Below are 22,624 nucleotides of genomic sequence, written 5' to 3'. Positions count from 1 at the left end.
TTCCTGCCACCGTGAAAGCGGGATCCCCGGCTCAGGCGTAAGTGTGGACTACCTCAGGGCGGGGCCTAAGAGCCGCTGGAGGCGGGGCCTTGCGAGCGCGATGGGTGGGGCTGACGGGCAGCGCGCGCTATAAATGGGGACACGCGGCGGTGGCGCGCGCCTGTGGCGATCGCGTGTGAGGTGAGGTCTGTCCCGGTGAGTTTTTCCACGGTGTTGGCCTCGGTGCCTTCCAGTCGGCGGTGCTGCTTTGCGCCCTGGGAAGCACGTATCCCGAGGTGTCCGTGGCCTGGTCACGGGTGTACCTGTCGCGCGGACGGGCTCAAGGGCGCTGCTTGGGGCCGCGGGCGTGCTCGGGTTGGAACCAGGGTTTCTCTCAAAGGGGCGGATGCGGGTACATTCGGGACGATGCCTTTCGCCAGGTTTGTGGAGCTTGGGATGCCGGGCCAGGCCTTCCTTTGTCTTGCCTTAGCCGGGCTACGCCATTTCTGCTGCTCACGTCGCGGGTCTTGTCCGCCATCTTCCCGGGTTTTTTTAGGCGACAGGGAGGGGGGTGTGTGACATAGAATCTTTCCTCCCAGTGACAGCCCCGTGCTACCTGCAGGTTCTCTCCGTAGGAAAACTCTACCACTGCCCCTCCCCCGTGTGGGATTTTGGCAATTTTGTGCAACCTAGAACACATGAGGGCTGGAGGAGGATGGGGTGTAGGGGCAGATACACGATACGGAGTTACCAAGGCGGAAGTGAGTGCACGTGGAGGACTGGATTGCTTCGGAGCAGCAGGTAGGAGTAGACGAGGAGGAAGGGAGCCAGGCCTTTGTTCACCTGCAAGAATACTAATACAATGGCTACAGGATGGTCTTGTTGTAGGGCCTGATGGTACAAGCATTTTCGGCTCAGCTACTCAAGTAAATTACATATTTCTCACAAAATATTTTAACCACACCTTTGCCTCTAAACCAATCTTTTTCTGCCTACTTACTGGTCAATGCCATTATCACACTTGATTAGACTCTTTCCTCTTGGGATCCTACTGTTCTCTTTGTGTTCCTTGCTAAGACATCTCCCAGACGACTTTCACAGGGTGGTTCAAATCTGGCTGAGTAAGTCACTGGGCCTTCCATTTATTTATTTATATAAATATATGTATATAAGCCTATATTATATATATAAAATCTCAGCAGGGTTTTGCTTGTTTGCATTTTGCTCTGTAGAACCCCCTTCGTTCTCCCACCAGGCTCCTCAGAAGGATGTGTGTCTTTGCAGGTTGTGTTTTTCAAGGTTACGAGCCAAGACAGAACATCATGTCCATAGGGAATCTCTATGGACCTACTGGACTGGGGAACTTGGAGCATCTAGTGGATTTTGTGTTTGTCAATCTTTTCTATTGTGTTAGCTTGGCCACCATCCCTGAAGGCAAGTAGCCTTGACATTGCAGAAGGCCTGAGGCTCCTGTGATGTTTAGCACTGGGCTCCAAACATCCTTGAGGACACAGTGCCCCTCCAGGACCTTTGACACCTGGAGATCTGAGGACCTCTAAATTTGATGTTCTGTACCTGTGGGCTGTCCCCACACATAACCCTCACCAAGTCCTTTCGGTGTTACAGGTGTATCTTGAAGCCACGTAGCCATCCATCATCATCTTACTGTGGTAAGAACCTTTACTTTTTAATCTATCCACACTTAAAATAGTATGCCTTCCTTTTCAGTTACTTTCTATAAGTTTTATTTAATGAACCCGCAATTATAGGGTATTACATATTAAAACTCGTAACTTAAATGGGATCAGTCAGGTGTTGGTAAAGATCCCAGACCTTGCTGTTCATAACTCCATGCCAGTCAGTAAACCACCTCAATAAACCTGGGTGCTGAATGGAGCAGACACATCAAGGGCAGGTACCTTAGTCCTCTGTACAGTTACATAGAGAGGGTGGCAGTATTTTCTGTCTTCTAAGGGTAAGGACTGGGTAATGTACAGAAAGGACCAAATTTTCAAACTCAGTAGAGAACAAAATATCAGCATTAGCGCCTGCCCACTGGATTTGTGGACTGAAGACAGTGTGCCTTTGAACATCGCTTAGGGCCTAGCAAATAATTGTACCAAAAAAAAAAGGATACTTTTTTTTTTTTAAAGAACCTTGAATTTACATAGGTTCCATTATTAAAATAACAAGATTTAACAGAAGACAAGCATGTGTGTTATCTAAAAAGAACAAGTTCTCCGCTAAAGGGGAATGTCTCCTTGTTTCTTGGGTGTTGGGAACAGGGAAAACAGTGGCTCCACTGTTGACCTTAGGATGTTTTCTATCTGACCATACTGGGCTTGGGCTAATAACAAAGCGCGCTGCATAGCACTGAACACACAGAGTCTCTGTGGACTGGGCAAAGATGTGAACTGAAAAGGTACAGAGAGCTGGAGAGGAATTACTTTCTATAATTTGGATTTAATCAACCAACAACTATAGGGTTCAAGGCCAGCCTGTGCTATATATATATATATATATATATATATATATATATATATATATATATAAATAAAACAAGACTGTAGGGTAAAGGAGAAGGGGGCCGGTATTTGAAGCAAATGAGTTCACCACATCTCACCAGGGTCTTAAGCAGGTGTCCATTTTTTGCAGAATGCAAAGTCATTACTTCCCCCAAGTTGCAGGGTGGAACGGTGGTGCTTACCTCAAACTCAGGCAGGTTGAAGAGTTGGTTTAGGGGGAAACAGGGCAGAAGCCACTTAGGAACTTGTTCACTCTACCCTGGAAATTCCAAACAGTCCTAGGGCTGAGCCATGAGACCAAGACCAGTCTCTGTCTCATTTGCCTCACATTCCCAAGGACACAGCAACCTCAGTCTACAGCATGCAGGTCAGTGTGGACAATTGAGGGGTAATTGTGGCACCTGCCTATAATCCCAACATTCCAGGTGGCTGAGGCGGGAGGATCCTGAGTTAACATCCAGACTGGACTACATACAAAAATAAGTGAGTAAGGTTGGGGGCGGGGGGTATAGATTGTATCAGAAATCTTCTACCTTGGGAGGTAGAAGCAACTTGGAAATATAAAGGCCAACTTTGCCCACATAGACTGTCTTAAGCAAGGAAACAGGGAAGTGTTACCCCTAAGGGTCCTGGGTTCTCTGAAACCAAGTGTCAGCCATTCTCTTGGGTGGATTTCTGAACACTGGACTATACTGTCCCCCTTGGGACTTCACATGGCCCTAGGACCTTAGAAAGGGAGGGTATTAATATTACCAGGACCCCTCTGATGTTCAGCACTGGGCTCTGACCATCCTGAGGACATGGTGCCCCCAGGGACCTTTGACACCCTGGGGTCTGAGGGGCCCTGGCTACAAAGGGAATGGATGGAGAAGCTGTGGTCTTTGTGAGTCTCGCCAGCCTTTCTCCTCTCCCTCCTGCCAACAGACAGACGCGGTTCCTTCAGACAACCAGACTTCCCTCCGGGTAAGCAGAGCGCTGCCTAAAGTGCTAGTACAAACAGCTCAGTTTAGACTCTGTGCTGTCAGTGTGTATGCTTGGGGACCCCCTTGATGTCCAGCACTGGGCTCTGATCATCCTGAAGACATGGTGCCCCCAGGGACCTTTGACACCCTGGGGTCTGAGGGGTCCTGACTACAAGGAGGAATGAATAGGGGGGTGCCATGGTCTTCATGTCCCTTGCCAACCTCTGTCCCCTCTCCTTCCTGCCTATAGGTGGTTTCTACAAATAGCCTACTTCCCTTCAGGTAAGAGCAGAAAGAGTGTCTGGAGTAGGATTCTAATGCTAATCACGTGAACTTGGTTTACACAAAAGAGTGGTTGAAGAAGCTAGACCAGATTGCTAAGAGATATCTCTGTCATGCCGCTCTTGGGAACCCCCATGATGTATATAGCACTGGGCTCTGACCACCATGGTGATATGTTGTGCCTCCAGGACCTTTGACATCCAGGAGTCTGAGGGGTTTCCATTCTAGGAGGATGCTGGGTGGGAGTGTAGCCCTTTGTCACCTACCAGCTTGCCCTGTGTCTTTTTGCAGCCTCTACGACAGCATTGCTTCTAGCCCTCTTGCTATTCTTACCTTGAGACTGTTGAGGGCCATGGCCGAGAGAGTGCTGGTGCCCACCCAGATAGGCCGGGGGGACCGCTACTACACGTACACGGAGTTGTTGGCTATCTCACGGCGTTTCAAGCAGAACCCCAATGAGCTCATGGTCACCTGGATCCTGCGGGTGTATGACCAGGGAGGCCCTGCCCTCTCCCTGAATTCCGGAGAGCTGGGGCTGCTGGGTGACCTCACCCATGATGCCATCTTTAACTACCGCTGCAAGGCCCTGCGGGGGGCTGGCTGCCAGACTCTCCTGAGCTGGCTGCTGCAGGCCTGGCGTCAGCGCTGGGAATCCTCCCTGCATTTTGAGGCCACTGAGTTACCCTTCAGGCCCTGGACCACCATGGAGGAAGGCATCCAGCTGGTGCGTGAGCTGGGCATGATTGAGTGGATCTACCTTGACCCAGAAGGGCCTGTGGACCTGGCCCCAGAGGATGTGGCCTTCACTCAAGGCCTGCAGCGGCGCCTGCTCACAGCGGCACCCTCTGAGCTGCGGCTTTCATTGGTCAGCCTGCTGGTACGTGGCATGACTGTATTGGAGGCTGTGATGGAGATCCAGACCATTGCTGATGTGGGTCTGCTCTGGCGCCAGAGCCATCCAGGCCGCACCAAGCTCATGTTGGGGCCCAACCCAACTCGTAAGGACCTCCTAGGCTGGCTGCTCAGCCATGGTGTACCCCGGGAGCAAGTAGACAGACAGCCCACCAAGGTACTCCTAGAACTCTACATCAAAGAAGCCAAGCGCAGTCGCGGCCACCCCAACTATGGGCTGAATGAGGAGCAGCCCCCACCACCCCCTTACTCCGACCAGGCCTGTGGGGAAGAGCAACCGGTGCGTCATGACTAAGTCCTGGTCTGATGTCAAGAAGACACTTACACCCCAGGGTCAAAGGTGGGAAAGAGAATTGCAGAGAGGCTGCCTGTAACCCAGGTGACTAGGAAGCAGCTTGGGGCGCATCGTCCCCACATTCCCACCCTACAGCACTTAATGCCAAGCTCGGTGGCCCCAAAGAGAAGTGTGCATGTTCCTAGCCACACCATCCATGTGGAAAGTGAGCCACAGGTGGCTATTGGTTGTGAATCTAGGGTGCTTATGGCCCTGGAATTAATCCCCTTGAGTTGAAGCTTAAGGCCATGCTAAGATGTGTGGCCACATCAGGGTCCCCACCCCTCTGCCTCCACATGGACCCCAAAGCACTACATACAGGCCATCTTGAATTTTTTACTTTTTCAATGCAACACTTACATAGTATTTTAGGTATAGGCCGCACTTCCATGGCCTTTTACTGGATGTTTGACACTGTAGGGCCAGTCTCCCTAGTGTAAAGGCTTAACATTGCAAACTTTTCTAATGCAGCATTTTTACTTTATATTTTATTTTGAGCTTATGTGACACTTTGGTTTTGGGGAGAGGAGAACCCCCTTTTGTAAAGATTTTGCTTTGGGGACCTTGTCCCCGTTTTCTTTTAACCATGCCCTTCCCTTTTGAAGCACCTTCCAGCTGGGTCTGGTCTCCCTGGCTGCACAGATGGCCCTTGGCCAATGCAGATCTGGATTTAGTGGAGGGGCGAGGTGGGCAGCCCTGGAACTTCTGCCTTCGTGAGTTTCTATTAAATGGCTGGTTCATTGCCCTCTGTAGGGTGTGCTGTTTGATTCGGTTCCGGCGTGGGTAGAATCTGGGTGATGAGCTGGGTCCAGAGCAGGTGAGGCACAGGCGCACTTGCCCACCTTTGGCCTGTTTCCAGAGGATACTCCAGCGGTCTGGTGAGGAAAGGTGGGCTGGTGGGGGCCAGTCACAGCCACTGGCTGGCCTTATCCCCTACCTCAGAGCCTGCATTTGATCAGACCCTCTAGTTCAAGCTGTACTTGGATTCCAGGGTATGTTCCTTAGGCTCTTAGGTCTTGATGTACCTCCCCCAGATAGGAAACCTCTCAAGACAGGGAACGCCTCTTAGCTTTCCCAGTGTTGGCTGGGGGGCTCTGGGGAATGATGAACACAAGGCAATGGGCATGGGGCTCCAGGTGATGGCAATGACACGGTGGCTGCTGGTAGGCTGCTCTTTAGTAGAAGGAGTTAAGCCCTCCACTTGAGGGAGGGCTTAACATAGTGGTAAGTATGAAGCTTACAAAGACACTGGTTACCTTAGACGATGCCCTGGGAGATTCCCTATCACCATCTGTTCTGCTACCAGTAAGAAGTAATACCAGGGGTAGAGTTGCTTAAGGCAATTCAGTCCTGTGTGCTCTCAGACTACAGGTTCCCACCTGCACACATGCTTATTGTGAGCCCCGACACCTGTATGTACAGCACCTGATTGCAGTGTCCAATCGAGCATAATGCTTGAGGCCCACCCAGCCTTCATCCCCACACGCGCATGAGCACAGTAAGTGACAAGCCAGAGCAGCAAGTGAGCACACGTGTTGGGATCCAGTGTCAGCTCAGGGGGTATTTTTGGGTCTATTCATCCCCCCTCACACAGTCCCTCCCAGGGCCCGCAGGCATCTGGGCCTCCAGGCCAGAAGGCCAAGCCCCAGGCTTAGCACAGCCAGCACAGCCACAGCTCCGGCCAGCAGGGGCACCGTGGCTGCAGGAAGAACATGGGGGTCGTGAATCCCAGGCCTTGGGAACTCCCCACTCCCACCCCAGCGTAGAGGGCTGTCACCTGGGGGGCTGGCAGGCTCATAAGAACCATGGCAGGGGGCCCCATGAGCTGGAGGCCGGGCTGGAGCTGTCAGCTGCTGGAAGCGCCCGAGTGGACAGGGAGCTGGGCACCCAGGGACCCTGAGTGGCAGGGGTGGGCGGGAGGTGTCATTGCGGTAGATGAGAGAGACAGTGACATTCCTGGAGGTGGAAAGGACAGTAGCATCACTAGTTCCCCATCCTAAGAAGAGCCCATCCACCCAACACCAAGCCATCACCCATCCTCACTCTCCATCTTCCTCCTCGGGTTCCCTGGAGCTCCCCCGGAATTCAAAAGCCATGCAGGCAGCGTAAGGTGGAGTGTTCCCATCGTAGAGGCCCAGGGCCCCCTGGAGGGCCAGCAGGGTGCTGTCATGCTGAAGAGAATTTCCAGGGATGGAAGCTAAATCAGAACCCCAGCACCTAGATTGTCTCCAGTTAGAAGTAATCCCAGACCACTCCCATTCACATCATAGGCATTCTATAATGATTGTCCAAACGTGCAAATTGTGACTGGGCAGTTCCCATTCTATAGTCAGTCCTTTCAGGACTAAAGTCTTGCTTCTCTGACCCCCTCCCTCATCTTTACTGTGTTTCTAATGCTGCAGTCTAAGTACTGTAGGAGATAAGGGTGAGACAAGGCAGGAGACTGAGATTGCATAGCCACTGTAGTCTGACCGCCACCACCACAACCCCTGTCACTCATGCAGCAGTGCCTGCCCTTCCCAAGGACTCACAGCTGAGTACATGACCATCTTGAGGGGCAGCCCAAGGCGCTGGGCCCGGGAGAAATTGCTGAGAATGGCATCCAGCAAGATCCCTGAGAGACAGACGGGGAAGAGAGTATGTAGATGTCCCCTCCACCTGCAAACCAGCTCCCCCAAGCCCACAGACCCCACACCTTACCCCCTGTCAGCTGGGCCTTTTCTGCTGCTCGGGGTGGGCCCACATGGGCCCTGATATCCAGAGCAGAAATTTGTGATAGAGTCCTCAAGACATCTGGAGAGGCCCAGGATGGAAGGTCAAGACCATGGGCACGCTGAGGGTGGAGAGAGAAAGGGTCTCAAGTGGGAGTCCTCGGTCACCCCCCCATTTGTTTTGGGGGGTGTGTGTACACCTAGGTTAGAGGTTATCTGCTTATGTTCCTCAAGCCTGGCCCACCTCGTTTGTTTGAGAGCCTCACTGGCCTGGAACTCAACAAGTAGACCAGGTTGGCTGGCTACTGAACCCCAGGATTTTCCTGTCAAAGCCTCATCAGCAGGATTTCCGTGTGACCTGCTGCACCCAGCTTTTTCATGTAGGTGCTGGTGATCTAAATTCCTCATGTTTGTGTGGCAAGCACCTTACAGCCAGCCAACCCTCCAGACCCTGGCCCTCATTCAAACCCCTCAAAGATCAGCTCACCACAGTATGAGCCAGACCAAGTACCAGACCAGAGTCCTTACCAAGCCCTGTGGGACCAGAGATGCCTTGGAATCTGACATTCGGTTTTCTAGAAAGATCCAATGAAATGGTACCAGGAAAGGAGATTTTATATATACATATATATACTATGCCACCATCTTACCAGCCTGTCACTATCCCCACCATGCAGATGGGGAAACCAGGGTACGCAGAGCTAAATCTCTTGCCCTGATAAAACAACTAGGACAAGTGCATATTTGAAATTCCCCAGATGGGAGAGGGGAGAAAAGGACTCACCTGGCAGATCAAGGTATCCAGAACTTTCCATGCTCTACGGAGTGGCTCTCCAACCAGGGACAGCCCAGTGAAGTTGCCCAGGCGGGTCAGGAAGTCCTGAGTGGAGATACAGGGCTGGGTGAGCCTACCAGTCGTTGCTTGGTGCCCAGCCACACCAGCCCACACCAGCACTCACCGTCCAGCCCTCCAGGGCCTCCTGGTAGTCAGCTGCCTCCGTGGACTCTCGTAACAGCTCATGGTATCGAGGACAGCTGCGCATGGGGAACCTCAGCAACTGGGGAAAACTGAGGTTCAGGGAAGGCAGCAGCAAAGTCTGGGGTCTCACAGTTGGCCATGGGGCCGTGGTTTCTGGCCCTCGACTCTCCCAGTTTCCCCTGTTATCCAGCTGTGCTGGGCAGGGGTGGCAGCTTACCAAGTCTGGACAGCTAGCTCTACCAGGGATAACCTTTCTGATCTCAGCTGTTCTGGGCTTCCAGAAACGGATCCACTAGCTTGGAGCTGCCTCTTCCGCTCTCCAGCTCAGTATTGGGCTTTATTTCCATCCTTTTTTGTATGTGTGGTGTTGGTTATAGAACCCAGAACCTTGCACAGGCTAGGGAATCCTTCTACCTCTAAGCCACACCCCCCAGCTCCTCCCTAGGGGATGCTAGGTAGGTAGTTTACCACTGAGCCACACTCCCAGCCCCTCCTCACTAGAGGATTCTAAGCTAGGGGGTCTACCCCTATACTACTTTCCACTCCTCTTGTTAAACTGTTGTTTGGTTGGATTTTTGTTTTTTTCATTTTGAGAAAGTCTCATTAAGGTTCCCAGAATGAGATTAAACTCAAGATTCTTCTGTCTCTCCCACCAGATGAAGCCCCCTGACCTTGTCCTCAGACACAGGCACTGTGTGCACTGGAATGGGCTTCCAGTCAGTCTCAGGACTTCCAGGGGCAGCCTCAGGGAAGAGCCCAGCCAGGTTGGCTTGTGCACTCTCCAATGTCCGGTCAAAGTCTGTGCTGCGGATGTACACCTGGGGTGGATGAGGGCAGCAGAGCAGGTGGACAGGCCAAGGGTCAGCAGGGTCTCAAATCAAAAACTTCAGACTTAGTTTGGAGTGCGTAAGGTTAAAGGTCAGGAAGGGGGGGTCAAAGGACAGGCATTCAGGGTCAAAACTCAAGGTGAGTTCATGTGTCTAACTTTCAGCTTTGGAAGTTGGGATCAAAGGTCAGAGTTGAGTGATGTGTTGGACTGCTGGGGTCTACTGAGATCAGATCAAGGGGACTGGGAGTAAGAGATCAAGATGTAGAAGGTGGGATCTGAATACTAAATTTGATTACACAGTCCTCAGAGAAGTCAGGGGCCAGCCAAAGGAAGTGAGAAGACAGAAAAGGAAGGTCAAAATGCTGATGGTAGGGAGCAAAGGTTGGAGGTTGGAAATGGGGGTGGTACTCAGTGGTGGAGGGCTTGCCAAGCATGCGCAGGTCCAGATCCTTACCAAGAAACCCCACCCCCTAATAGACATCAGGTGGGCAAAGCAAGCATCAAAGACAGTCGGGTTCAAAGGTCAGGAGGTCAGGATGGGGCAGTTGGAAATCAAGACAGAGGTTGAGGTCCAGTGAGTGGTAAGACAGATAGTTTGAGAGATCAGAGGTCGGTATGGATTCCCTACTGACTTAGAAGCCCACAGGGGTGCAGGTCAAATAGATGGAGATCAAAGACAAGAGGTGAAGACCAAAGGGGGCTCTGGGGACAAAGGTCAACAAAGTACCTCTTCGCGCTTGTACTCAGGGCTCAGAAAAGCCTTGTAACGCCTCCTCAGAAATCGGCCCAGTTCCAGCTGCTGGCGGATCCCCTCCTGGGGACAGAGTGGGGCCTCAGCAGACCCTCATCGCCTGACCCCTAGCCCTCTTTCTCACCCCATCTCCCTCCTCACCTTAGTCAGTTGGCCCAAGCCTCGAGGCCACAAGGTGGAGGCAGCCTCCTTGTGTGGATCTGTGGGGTAGGAGGCCAGTGGGGCCCGGTCGCCATGTCGGAACACCTGGGGATGTTGGAGAACCAGGTCAGGACTGACTTGGAAGGTAGAGGGTGGGTCAGGTGGGGTCGGGGGGCTTCGCACCAGAGCCACAAATAACAGGGGCCCCTCCGGCAGGGCCCGGGGCAGCAGCAGCAACAGCAGCAGCAGCAAGGGTCCGACGGTGTGGCCCTGAGACCCGGGCTCAGCCATTTCCACAGAGAGCAGACGCTGAGCTCAGCCTCCGTCTGTGCTGTGGCCTCACCTGCTCATTAGCCTCAGACTCAGCCCCCTGCAAGCCCTGCAGGCCCCAGCACGTTCCCCAGCACTGAGGAGGCCTGGGATTAACCTAGTTCATCTTCACAGACCCCCCAGGAGATGCCCATTTGGCCACCAGCATCTATAACTGTGCTGACAGGGAAACCGAGGCACAACAGGATTACTGACTTACCTGAGGAGATATGTAGGAAATGGCAAAGCGGAGAGGTAGTTACAGGGACACCCCCTGCCTAACCCCCAGGCCTCTCCATGGCTCCTGGTTTTCCTAAAATGTCAGGATTTATTGAGGCCTCCTTGGACTTTTTGAAAATTTTGTTTTTTCCACACTGCATACACCTGGTTAAAGCCAACAGGGCCCTGCAGCCAAATTCTCAAGCCAGAAGTCAGACGGACTAGGTTCGATGCTCGCACAATTACAAGGTGTATAGTATTAGGCACGATACTGTACCTCTGTGTGCCTTCATCTCACAAAACCGATCAGACAAGGTCAAAGTGCATTAAGCACTTAAGACCACCCATTTGCAGAGAGGAGCTGTTAGGAAGTTGTGTTGATGACCACATAACAAATGACCCTAAAATTTAGTGATTTATGTGTGTGTTCATGTGTGTGGAGGCCAGATGTCCGGTGTCTTGTTCAAACAGTCTCTGAGACAGGTTCTCTCACTTATCTTGGAACTTGCTGATTCAGAATAGACCAAGCTCCAGGAATCCTCCTGTCTCAACTTCAACAAGCTCTAAGATTGCAATTACAAGCTGCCATGCCAAGGTCTTTCACACGGGTATTGGGGAGATGAACTCAGTCCCCAACTTGCTTGTGGGGCAGACATGCCAATGAACCACCTCCCTAGCCCCAAGCTGAACATCCTAAGACAGTTGTCATTGCTCATGGGCTTCATGGGTCGAGTTGGGAGGGCTTAGCTCAGGAGGGAATCTAGCTGTTTACTTTGGAGTATTTGTTTGTTTGAAGTGGTGGTTTGAGACAAGATCTCACTGTGTAGCCCTAGCTGTCCTAGAACTCACTATGTAGACCAGGCTGTCCTCAAATTCACAGAGTGAATTCGCAGCCTCGCAAGTGCTGGGATTCAAGGTGTGCTTCCTATATCCAGCCATGATTTTATTTGTATTTTGTGTTTCTATGTATGTGCATGAAGTGTCCGTGGAGACCAGAAAAGGGCATTGGATCCTCTGGAACTGGTGTTATAGATGGTGGTAAGCTACTGTGTGAGTTCTGGAAACAGCCCGGGTCCTCAGCAAAGGCAGCCCAAAGCAGCTGGGTCTTGTTTAATACTACTAGCATTTACACACATGCTAAACAAGTGCTGTATATTACATCTTTAGCTACAACACCCATTCCCCTTCTTAAATGTTGTAGACAGAATTGAACTACATTGCCCAGGCTAGCCTTGAACTCACTGTAGCCTGGGCTGGCTAGAACTCCCAACACCGCAACTTCAGCTTCCCAAATGCTCAGATAGCAGCCGAGTATCACCATGGCTGCAAAGATTCTGTTAATTCCAACCAGGCCTGCCTTTAATCCTAGCACTCAGGAGACAGAGACTAGGTGGATCTCTGAGCTCAGGGCCAGCTTAGTGTATGGACAGCCAAGGTTACATAGTGTAAGACCCTGTCTCAAAAAAAAAAAAATGTTAATCCCAAAGAACAAAATGGAGTGGGGAGCAAATTCTGCCCCCCCCCAGATGGTGGCTCTGTCTCCTGGGATCCTCACTCCCTGCTGCTGTAATGATTGACTAAGCAGTGGCAAAGGACCCATGACCCCCAAGCTGCCCTGGAGGTCCCAGGTCCACAGTTTGTGTGACTGGCTGGAAATCAAGATGTCCTCACATCACACTTCCACTACCAGCTATAAAGTAGAACCCCACTCCCTGCCCCTCCCGCCTCTTGGAGATGTGTTCCACAACTCCAGTTTCAAGGCCAGCTGTGCCACTTTCCCTCAGCTGTCACATCACCATTGGGTGACATAATCTTGTGTCCCTGCCTCTCTCTATGAATATATGTGTGTTTTTATATGAGTATACTGTAGCTGCCTTCAGACACACCCAGAAGAGCTCATCAGATCCCATCACAGATGGTTGTGAGCCACTGTACTGAGATTTGAACTCAGGACCTCTAGAAGAGCAGTCAGTGCTCTTACCTGCTGAGCTATCTCTCCAGCCCCGTATGTTCATTCTTTTTCTTCATGAAAAAAAAAATGTATTACACTTGTGAAGTGGGGGCTCCCAGATGCCACAGTGCACATGCAGAGGTCACAGGAGAACTTGTCAGTTCTGTGAGTTTGGAGACATAAACTCAGGTTATTAGCCTTGCCAACAGACTCCCCACTGAACTCTCTCAACAGCCCTTCATCTTTATTCTATTTATTAGTTTATTCACTTAGTAACAGTGTCTCATTGTCTCAGGCTGCCTTTGAACTCTCTATGCACTTTCTAGCTGAAGATGACTTCAATCCAAAAAGAACAGCAGTGTTGATAACCCAAGAATTTACTCCATGTCCAGCATGGTGAAGCAGTTAGTTTATTGGAGTCTCTCACGGGATTGTGACTCAAAAGCAGCTGCTGCACCGGAAAGTTCTAGACAGATGATGCAAGGAAGACAGATGTGTTGCCGGGGTCCTCTGTACACCTCAAAGGCAGTTCCACTTAAGAATTTTCTCTTGGGGGCCTGAGAGATGGCTCAGAGGTTAAGAGCACCAGCTGCTCTTCCAGAGGTCCTGAGTTCAATTCCCAGCAACCACATGGTGACTCACAAGCATCTAGAGAGATAACCATAAGATCTGGTGCCCTCTTCTGTCCTGCAAGCATACGTGCAGACAGAATGCTGTATACATACTAAACTAATAAATCTTTTTTTTTTTTTTTTTTTTTTTTTTTTAAGAGTCTTCGCTCCAGCAACCACCTACGTCTTCTATAATGGGTGAATCTGGAAAAATGTCTTGAGTTTTGTGAGCCTCTTGAGCCATCTTCCCACCCTGGACTGCAGAAACACCTGCACCACAAACAGAAGTGCTCCTCTGTGTAGAGGTCAGAGGTCAAAGCCAAAGGTCTTGTTTGATTGCTTTTCACCTATTGTGATCATTCTCACTGAACCTGGAGTTCACTGATTTGGCCAGCAAGCCCCAGGAATTCTCCTGTCTCTACCTCCGAGTGCCGAGGTGGCTGGCACAAGCACCATGCCTGGCTTTTTATAGGCGAGCTAGGGAATCAAACTTAGGTCCTCACGCTTAAGTACTTACCCACTGAGCCACCCCCGAGCTCCTTTGCTGGGGATTACTTTAAAAATAGCGAAGACATCTTTGTGACTCACCGAAGGTCATTCCACTGGCAGGTGTCAGAGCTGGGATTAAGCCCGCACTGGCATCACCCCAGGTGGCTTCTCACCATGTGTGTCCCCCTCTCAGTGTCCAGCCTGAGGTATCACTGCAAAGAGCGGGCCCCTCCAGTGGTGCATTCCTCTGTGCACAGCTGGTAGCCATCAGCAGGGGGTGGAGGCAGTTTCACGCACACGCACACGCACACACACACACACACACACACACACACACACGTATCTCCCCTCTCCTCTGTACCTCTAATAACCTGGAAAGTCATTTTAAAGGTATAAAGAGGAGTCAGGAACCTACAAAGAACACTGAGTGGTCACAGTCAAAGTGCCTTGCTGCTGTCTCTGTGGTCCAGAGGTCAGAAGCTGCCACCCACCAGCACCAGGCTTCACAGCACGATGAACATTCTGCCACCTTCACAAGCTGGGGGACCAAATTCTAGGCTAAGTCCTGACTGTTAGTTCCCACCCTTGCATCAGGCAGAAACAAGGGTGCCATTTTGCCTGTACCACTGGACCCCATCTTCACACCTCAGTCATTCTCCTGCCTCAACATACCAGAGCCAATCTGTTCCTTCCCTGCTCACAACTCTCCCATGGCTCCCCAGAACACTCTAGGGAAGAAAAGAGAACCCAGTGTGGGGATCCAGGTCCGTACTCTCCAATCTCATAGGTCTTCATGCTGGATTTAGGTACCATGAGTGACGTTACACACCCACATCCCCTTCCCCACCAATCCCCAGTGTGAGTGTCTCTTCTACCCAAAATGCCCTTCCCTGGTCTCCATGGTCACCATTCTGGTCTCCCCGACAACCCCCTCCCATTCTCGGAGCCTCTTTCCTGTCTGACTCCGAGGTCTGGGTGAGGGAGGCCAAGTGCTGTGCGGCTAGGACCCATGGCTATGAACTTGCAGGAAGTGAGGACAGGTGAAGGGGCTGGGGCAGGGGTGGGGCTAGGGAGGGGAGGGAGCTGACTCCTGACCTCCTCCCCCAGAATGTGACCTTGGCCATGGCCGTGTTCACCATCCTAGCCTCCATCTACTTCTTCAACAAGGTGAGGGGGAGACGGGGTGGGAGGGCTCTGTCTCTCCTGTCTCTCTTCATTTGGCCCTGGAGCTTTTACTGTCCTGAACTGCCCTGTGTCTACATTGTACTTCTATCTCTGCTCTAGGCTCAGCAGTAAGAAGGCATGACGCCCCAGTCCACCAGCTTGGCTCCCGCCTGCTCTGCCATTGTGCTGGCCTCTGAGATCCAATAAATGTAACAGCACCAGACCAAGGCTCCCTGCTCCCTAAGCCCTGCTCCCCACAACCCAGTTCCTCATAGGTCCATGGACTGCACACAACCATGGATCACAGCAGGAAGATGAAAAGGAGAGACCTGGTCCCTAGATCTGAGGGAGGAGGCTAGGGACCTGTCCCTCCAAGTCTATGGGAGGAGCCTGGGCCCTGGACCTCTGAATCTGAGGGAGGAAGCTGGGTCCTGGACCTCTGGGTCTGAGAAAAGAGACTGGGTCCTGGATCTCAAAATCTGTGGGAAGAGGCTGGGCCCTGGACCTCCAAGTCTGTGGAAGGAGGCTGGGCCTTGGATCTCTTGAGTCTGTGGGCGGAGGTTGGGCTTAGAGTCCTATGTCTGTGGGAGAAGTGCTGGAGTCTGAACCTTTGGGTCTGAGGGAGGAGTGCTGGAGCTTGGACCCCTAGGTCTGAGGGAGAAGTGGGTTTTGAAGAATGCGTAGGAATCTTTAGGTCACATGAGTATTTAAGGGGCATTTCAGCTGTGAGTGCCAGGGCACAGAGAAGAACTTCCAGGGTCCGATTCTCCATCTGGCACTAAACAGCTTGCTCAGGACTTCAGACCTGTCTCTCTGAGCACTCCTACCCAGCAAAGGTGAAAATCTGTCTAAAGGAAGGCCACACTAAGGATTGCCAGAGATCAAAGGTGTTGCAGATGTTGCAACTGTGTGTAAAGAGTCTGGATATAATTCTTTTCCTGGTTATCTTAAATGCTAATATTTCTTCCTTTTATTTTTTTTCTTGTCTTAGCAAACTCCTATTCAACTGTTATCACCTGCCATCAAATCCCTTTCCAATAGAAGTGTCCAGAACCCCAAAATAGAGGGGATCTATTAGCCCACTCCAACCTTCCTGCCTCCTCCAGCCTCCCCAAGTGAATGCCCTGAGGGACACACCTGCCCAAGAAAATTCATTTGTATGCTCTGGGTCTTCGGGACAAGGACTAGAAATTTCCAGTCATGAACAGATTTGTAAATCCGTTTAGTTCAGATCCGCGCAATTTTAGTGGGTTACAAGCAAACTGAGACCAAGCCGAACTAGCGGTCGCGCCCTCTGTTGATCAGAGCCAGTAACAGCACCCTTTGTCCTCAAATGCAAGGACTCCTTGTACGCAAAACCAGAAATGGACGCACGGTGGCGGTGTCAGACTATTTTCCTAGATTTTAATTGGCAGGAGACTGAGACTCCTGCCTGAGCTCTCAGCCAGGTATTTCCCAAGCATCCACCTCCTCCTGTAAGTAGAGTGGCCTCTCCCTCCCTGCACCTCCCTACCCACAGGGCTCACACCAGGCCTCTCTGCTATACCCTTAGCCCCGTAACTCAAAAAACGGCTGAGCAGCCGCACCCTAACGGCTTTTCACCTGCTGTGCCACACACTCCGAGCGGGCTGAGGAGCCCTTGGCAACCCCTAGTCTGCAAGTCCTCCATTGAAAGCTTCCGGAGCAAACCTTCCTGCCTCACCCCTTCTCTTCACTCTCCAGGTGGACTTGGCTGTCAGCGGTTTTTCAACCGCGGAACCAAGTCAACCTTTGCGCACTCCACATCCCTCCTTCCCCCAGGGCTTGACCATTTATGTGGTTTCTGAGTCCTCGGGGAGCTATCAACTTGGCATTTTCTCAACCGCAGTCCAGCGGAGATGGATGTGTCTCGGGCCAGCGCTGTGGAGAGCCACTGAGGGCTTTGTCAATTCCCACCACTGGGCTTAGGGTGGGACGGAGCATCGATTCTGCTCTGAACGTTCCCCAGGGTGCTATGAATGGGCAGCTGGGATTCTGAGGCTCCTTATCCTGAGGAAGCTGAGCGCTTCGAAAGGGTAGCTCTGCTGCCCGGGAAATTCTTTCACAGACCTTTACTCAGACAAAGATGGGATTTTTTTTTTAATTATTACTATGCTTATTTTTAAAAGTAAATACTTGTTTTTGTTTTTCGAGGCAGTGTTTCCCTGTGTAGCCCTGGCTGTCCTGGAACTCACTCTGTAGACCAGGCTGGCCTCGAACTCAGAAATCCGCCTGCCTCTGCCTCCCAAGAGCTGGGATTAAAGGCGTGTGCCACCACTACCCGGCTAGTAAATACTTGTTATGTGCCAGGATTATAGTATGTCCTTTAAAGATTATAATTTAGTTAATCGACTTATTTCTGAGTCAGGTTAGCTGGAACTCACTATATAAGACCAGAGTGGTCTTGAAGTCGCAGACATCTGCCTGTCCTTCTAGAATAAAAGGGTGAACCACCACCCCTTGATCTTATTTTACTTTTAAATTGCATGTATGTGGTGTGTGTGTGTGTGTGTGTGTGTGAATGTGTAAATGTACATGTGTGTGTGAATGTGTGAATGTACATGTGTATGTGTTGAATATACGTGTGTATGTGTGAATGTACGTGTGTGTGTGTGTTTTCATGGAACCCAGAAGAGGGTTTAGATTCCCTGGAACTAGAGAGTACTAGGCAGCTGCAAACCACCAGACATGGGTGCTCGGAAACTCGAAACTCAGGTCCTCTGCAAAGGCAGTGAGGACTCTTAAGCACCCAGCCAGTGTGAAGCAGAGTTAGAATTAAGAAACAGTTTTAGGGCTGGAAAGACGGCTAGTGGTTAAGGGCACTGGCTGCTTTTCCAAAGGACTGGGATGGATCCCTAGCAACACACCACAGCTCAAAACCTTCTGTTTCAGGGGTTCTGGTGCCTCCGTGGGCACTGCACCCCTGCAGCGCACAGGCACAGAAAAAAAACTTAAGTAGATCTCAAAAATTATTTTGGGTGATGAGGATGTGGCTCAGGAGTTAAAAGTACTTGCTGGGTAAAATGAGGCCCCGAATCTGACATTCCAAAACCCACAGGAAGCCAGGCTCGGAAGCATGAGGCTGTGATCCTAGCACCTCTGTTCCAAGATGGAAGGTACACACAGGAGACCCCTTGGAAACGCAAAGGACAGCTACTCTGCTACACACAGTGGCAAGCAAAACAAAGACACCTGAGTTACTATCCCATTGCTACGACAAGTCACCACGACCAGGGCCTCTCATAGGATGAAAGATTTAATTGGGGGCTTGCTTACAGCTTCTTAGGATTAGTCCATGTTCATCATTGTGGGGAGTGAGGTGACACACAAGCAGACAAGATGCTGGAGAAATAGTTGAGAGCTTAGATACTCAAGCATGGAGATGCTGGGCCTGATGTGGGCCTTTGAAACCTCAAAGCCCACTCCAAGTGACACATCTCCAACAAGGCCATGCCACCTACTCTATCTCATCCTCAAATAATGACACTCCCTGGTGACTTAGCATTTAAATAAATGAGCCTATGGAGGCCATTCTTCTTCAAACCACCACAACACCCTATCTCAAGGTAGAAGGTGCATGTACTGGACGGTTTTGTGTCAACTGGACACAGCTGGAGTTATCACAGAGAAAGGAGCTTCAGTTGAGGAAGTGCCTCCATGAGATACAGCTGTGGGGCATTTTTTTCAATTAGTGATCAAGGGGGGAGGGCCCATTGTGGATGGGACCATCTCTGGGCTGGTAGTCTTGGTTCTATAAGAGAGCAGGCTGAGCAAGCCAGGGGAATCAAGCCAGTAAAGAACATCCCTCCATGGCCTCTGTATCAGCTCCTGCTTCCTGACCTGCTTGAGTTCCAGTCCTGACTTCCTTTGGTGATGAACAACAACATGTAAGCTGAATAAACCCTTTCCTCCCCAATTTGCTTCTTGGTCATGATGTTTTGTGCAGGAATAGAAACCCCGACTAAGACAGTGGGGATCAACATCCTCAGGTTGCCCTCTGACATCACACACAGGTTACGTCACGTGCAGATCTGCAGTCTCACCAACTCAGACCGATCAGGAAAAGGTACCAAAAAAAAAAAAAATAGATTATTTTCAACTGTGTGTGGGGGTGGGGTGGGGGCACATGAGTGCCTTGCCCATAGATCGAGAAGAGGGCATCAGACCTCCCTGGAGCTAAGTTGCATGTTAGCTGCCACCTGGGTGCTAGTCGCTGAACTCCTATGGAAGAACAGCCAGTACTCTTAACTTCTGAGCCATCTCTCAAGACCCAAGAAAGGATTCTGACATAGAGAAAGGCTCGGGGGAGGGTTGTACTCTCCAGGGCACCTAGGTGCCAGGGTGCGGGTTTCTCAGGACAGCACCGTTCCCACCCTCAAGTGAGCCTGGCTCACTTTGATTTATTTAAATTAGGTTTCTGACTTTATTCAGTGGAGCTGATTTTTCCTTTTTCTTGGTAAAGCAGCACCAGGTATTTTCCAGGGTTCATGAGAAAAGACTACATTTCTCCAGTGGAAGCCGTAGTCCACAGCGGGGCTGGGGACGCTTCGCCTTGCACACAAAGGCTACACTTTCGTTTATGAGATCCCCAGAAACAGAAAATTGTTTTCTAAGTTCCTTAAAGTTTGCAGTTTAGAGCTTTGAGAGGAGCGTGATCATAAACGCTTCCGACTTCTGCAAGGCTCACTGCTATTTTAACCTTCGTATTGAAGACAGCTTGGTGTAGAAGGCTTTTTTTTTTTTTTTTTTTTTTTTTAAGGAAACCAGAACAAAAAGTTTTTTTTGTTTGTTTTGTTTTGTTTTGTTGTTGTTTGATGGGAAGAAGCTAACACATGGGTGCTACAGCACATGTGGAGGTCAAAGGATACAAAGTTGCAGGAGTCAGTTTTCTCCTTCCCCTGTGTGGTCCTGGGTATCGAATGCAGGTTTTCAGGCTTGGTGGTAAGTGTCTAACCACTGAACTATCAGGCTGGCCCACAGATCCTGTTTGTACTGCAACTCTTAATTTTCCTTTTTTTAAAAAAAATATTTATTTATTATAGGTAAGTACACTGTAACTGTCTTCAGGCTCTCTAGACGAGGGCATCCAATCTCATTACGGATGGTTGTGAGCCACCATGTGGTTGCTGGGATTTGAACTCAGGACCTTCAGAAGAGCAGTTAGTGCTCTTAACCATCTCTCCAGCCCAACTCTTAACCTTCAACTGGTGACTCAGCCAGACACTATGGCAAAGGTTCCTTTCCCCTTCCATGCACATCCACTTAATAATTCCCCCTTTCTATCCTGCTTCATGTGGCTGTCACAGGCTCGGGGCTGCCAGGTGTGATGATAGTGGTACAGGCTGGTTGTCCTACAGGAAGGGGCCCTGAGGCAGAAGGATCACCCGTGTGTTTGTAGCCTGGGCTACAGGATGAGCCCTTGTCTAAAAAGGGGGCTGGGGGGAGGAGTCTCCACTCAGAGACCGTGGAGTTCACCTTTGGGATGGAGAGGGGGCATGAGAGGAGAGCACATTTTAGAATTCCCCAGTGAGGGGCTGAGGGGCTGGGATGTGGCTCCGTGGTAAGACTCTGCCCTGATAAGCTCAAAGCCTTGGGTTCCAGCCCCAAAGGGGAGGTGTAATTAGAAGGCACTTGGGAATTTCAAAATACCAGAAAGTAGTTGACACCTAGCCAGAAATCAGTCCCCCAGATTACCAAATCTGGCAGATGTGTCTCTGAACTACCTAGTGGGGCAAGCATCCAGGTTTATGAATATCTCCTGGGACTGACCATCCAGCATCAGGGCTCAGAAACTGCTCAGCCCTGGGCCAGCAGGGTGGCTGGTGACAGGGACTCTCTACCCCTGCTCCCTGTCACCTGCTCTGTCATCTCCTGGTCTGCCTGCCCCTCTCTCCCCATTCTTCCATCACTCCAGTTCTATTTACATACCTCAATGGAGCCTCCTGGTTTCTGTCTCTACCCTGTAATTCTGCTGTCTGTCACCCCCTGTTCCCTGTCAGGACCTCTGTCTGCCACATTCTGTGTGACTCCAAACCCATGGGACCAGATGCTCTATCTGGGTGCTCTATACACCCACTCCCTTCCCTACCCCCGCCCCCGTGTCTCTGTCCCTCTTTTCTAAACCTCTCTCTCCTTCCCCACCTCACTTTCCATCACCTGTGCCTTCATTTCAGCCCACCCCACATTTTCCGAAGACAGGAACCCCACACCCAACACTGTGCCCTGCTCCCTCAGGCTGCCGCAGAGCCTCTCAGCCTCCATCTCCAGTGCCTGGGGTTCTTCTGCCTCCTCCTCTCCTCCCCTTCCAGGGAACCACAAGGCCTGGCCCAGCCTTCTCCGGTTTTCCACATCCCCACACACATACAGCAGTGGATGGAAGACGCTAGTTGAGCCCAGCAGAGCGAGCCCCAGTGGTCTCAGCAGTACCCATACTTCCTCCAGCTGTAGTCTGGACCCCCACATACCCAGGAACCTCAGCAGCAGCACAAGGTGGAAGGGAAACCAACAGACGAACAGCATGACTGTAGTGGCCCCTGGCAGGCCCAGCAGCGGAGGCCTCACAGAGACCCTGGCTAGCTGCAGCTGCTCCCGCACGAGGCTGTGGAAGACCCTTAGTACTCCCAGTGGCACCCCAAACCCAAACACTAACTGATCCAGGGTGGGGTTCCAGGCCCAGGGGTCCCGGTTGTGCCTGGGGGATTCCAGGGTCATTGTCCCGTTGAAAGGGTCACTGTGACCAGTTCGGTCCCTTAATGTTCCCAGGGCTCTCCCAGCCAGGTCCAGCAGAAGGATCCAGCACCCACCAGCCCAGACAAACACTTGGCGAACTTTACGATGACCCAGTGCCCAGGATGGCTGGAGCAAGGAGGTACAGCAGTCGGCGGTCACATGAATCAGCAGCCGGCCACTGGCACAGAAGGTCAAGAAGGCCAGACATGGGTCCAGGTGGCAGAAGGCGAGGCCCAGGGGCCAGCAGGTGCGAATCCAGGTGAGGCTGAGCGGGAGGAGTCCCAGGAATATGATGTCAGCTATGAGTTGGTGGCCAAACCAGGCTGCAGACAGAGGGGCAGGAAGGAGGGATCCTCCAGCCTGGACAAGCAGGCTGTAGCTGGTCATGTCCAGAAGGTAGGAGATAATTGCCATCAGAGAGTAGAGGAGAGAAAGAACTGCCCAGGGCAGGTACTGACTCCCCAGGGGTGCTGGCTGCTCCATCTCCACAGGGTCCTCCATGGGCTGTCTAGAGACGGATAGATCAGCAAAGCCTTCACGTTAGAGCACACACATACCCCTGCTCCACTGACCTCTGAGAGCTGTACCTCAGCAATGGCCCTGCTCTCTTCCTTTGCTCCTGTAACCTCCCACCAGTCTCTCATCTTGACAAATCATGCCTCTATCTCTATCCCCCTGACTGAGCTCAGTCCGCACCCTCCTCCCCAACGACCCCTCAGTCTGTGCTCA

General features: G+C 51.3%; 3 protein-coding genes, 1 long non-coding RNA gene and 4 other non-coding genes across 15 annotated transcripts; 6 read left to right on the top strand and 2 right to left on the bottom strand.

The window, feature by feature from the left end:
* The first annotated feature begins 120 nt into the window (after positions 1 to 120).
* LOC110298247 (uncharacterized) lies at positions 121 to 5,742 on the top strand. 8 transcript variants are annotated; one of them, XM_085841804.1, is made up of 8 exons: positions 135 to 195; positions 602 to 780; positions 1,264 to 1,413; positions 1,606 to 1,649; positions 2,930 to 2,987; positions 3,429 to 3,467; positions 3,717 to 3,748; positions 4,040 to 5,742. In XM_085841804.1, the coding sequence occupies exon 8, from the start codon at positions 4,101 to 4,103 to the stop codon at positions 4,953 to 4,955; it is 855 nt and encodes a 284-aa protein (XP_085697930.1). In that variant the 5' UTR covers positions 135 to 195; positions 602 to 780; positions 1,264 to 1,413; positions 1,606 to 1,649; positions 2,930 to 2,987; positions 3,429 to 3,467; positions 3,717 to 3,748; positions 4,040 to 4,100; the 3' UTR covers positions 4,956 to 5,742. The 8 variants fall into 8 exon arrangements, with proteins under 8 accessions (XP_021023033.1, XP_021023037.1, XP_085697930.1 ...); XM_085841805.1 differs by having other exon boundaries at positions 149 to 195; positions 615 to 780; XM_021167375.3 differs by lacking the exon at positions 1,264 to 1,413.
* On the top strand, positions 1,444 to 1,534 carry LOC115031671 (small nucleolar RNA SNORD88). The gene has a single exon (XR_003837336.1). It is a non-coding gene; the product is annotated as a small nucleolar RNA SNORD88 (small nucleolar RNA).
* Positions 3,260 to 3,349, top strand: LOC115031670 (small nucleolar RNA SNORD88). Its single transcript, XR_003837335.1, has one exon. It is a non-coding gene; the product is annotated as a small nucleolar RNA SNORD88 (small nucleolar RNA).
* LOC115031669 (small nucleolar RNA SNORD88) lies at positions 3,543 to 3,632 on the top strand. Its single transcript, XR_003837334.1, has one exon. It is a non-coding gene; the product is annotated as a small nucleolar RNA SNORD88 (small nucleolar RNA).
* Positions 3,875 to 3,967, top strand: LOC115031672 (small nucleolar RNA SNORD88). Its single transcript, XR_003837337.1, has one exon. It is a non-coding gene; the product is annotated as a small nucleolar RNA SNORD88 (small nucleolar RNA).
* A 766-nt stretch (positions 5,743 to 6,508) lies between the features above and the next one.
* On the bottom strand, positions 6,509 to 14,708 carry Acp4 (acid phosphatase 4). Its single transcript, XM_021167373.3, is given in 13 exon segments — positions 6,509 to 6,693; positions 6,772 to 6,950; positions 7,038 to 7,165; positions 7,526 to 7,608; positions 7,695 to 7,827; positions 8,490 to 8,585; positions 8,665 to 8,763; positions 9,356 to 9,502; positions 10,241 to 10,327; positions 10,406 to 10,510; positions 14,158 to 14,190; positions 14,192 to 14,241; positions 14,657 to 14,708. Coding segments are annotated over 12 exon segments (1,239 nt in total). The 5' UTR covers positions 14,228 to 14,241; positions 14,657 to 14,708; the 3' UTR covers positions 6,509 to 6,580.
* Positions 14,709 to 14,915: 207 nt separating this feature from the next.
* LOC110298269 (uncharacterized) lies at positions 14,916 to 15,371 on the top strand. Its single transcript, XR_002378358.2, has 3 exons — positions 14,916 to 15,014; positions 15,092 to 15,151; positions 15,269 to 15,371. It is a non-coding gene; the product is annotated as an uncharacterized LOC110298269 (long non-coding RNA).
* Positions 15,372 to 21,283: 5,912 nt separating this feature from the next.
* LOC115031481 (C3a anaphylatoxin chemotactic receptor-like) lies at positions 21,284 to 22,396 on the bottom strand. Its single transcript, XM_029479030.2, has one exon. The coding sequence runs from the start codon at positions 22,394 to 22,396 to the stop codon at positions 21,284 to 21,286; it is 1,113 nt and encodes a 370-aa protein (XP_029334890.1).
* Between the last annotated feature and the right edge of the window lie 228 nt (positions 22,397 to 22,624).

The sequence above is a fragment of the Mus caroli genome, unplaced genomic scaffold (assembly GCF_978045245.1).
Source record: "Mus caroli unplaced genomic scaffold, Mus_caroli_1 scaffold_8, whole genome shotgun sequence".
NCBI lineage: Eukaryota > Metazoa > Chordata > Mammalia > Rodentia > Muridae > Mus > Mus caroli.
The sequence above is the reverse complement of the archived record's forward strand: the minus strand, read 5'-3'. Positions and strand labels throughout refer to the sequence as shown.

Coding starts and splice junctions, on each gene's coding strand:
- LOC115031481 (XM_029479030.2), bottom strand. CDS start 22,396: ATGGAGGACCCTGTGGAGATGGAGCAGCCAGCACCCCTGGGGAGTCAG.
- LOC110298247 (XM_021167374.2), top strand. CDS start 4,101: ATGGCCGAGAGAGTGCTGGTGCCCACCCAGATAGGCCGGGGGGACCGC.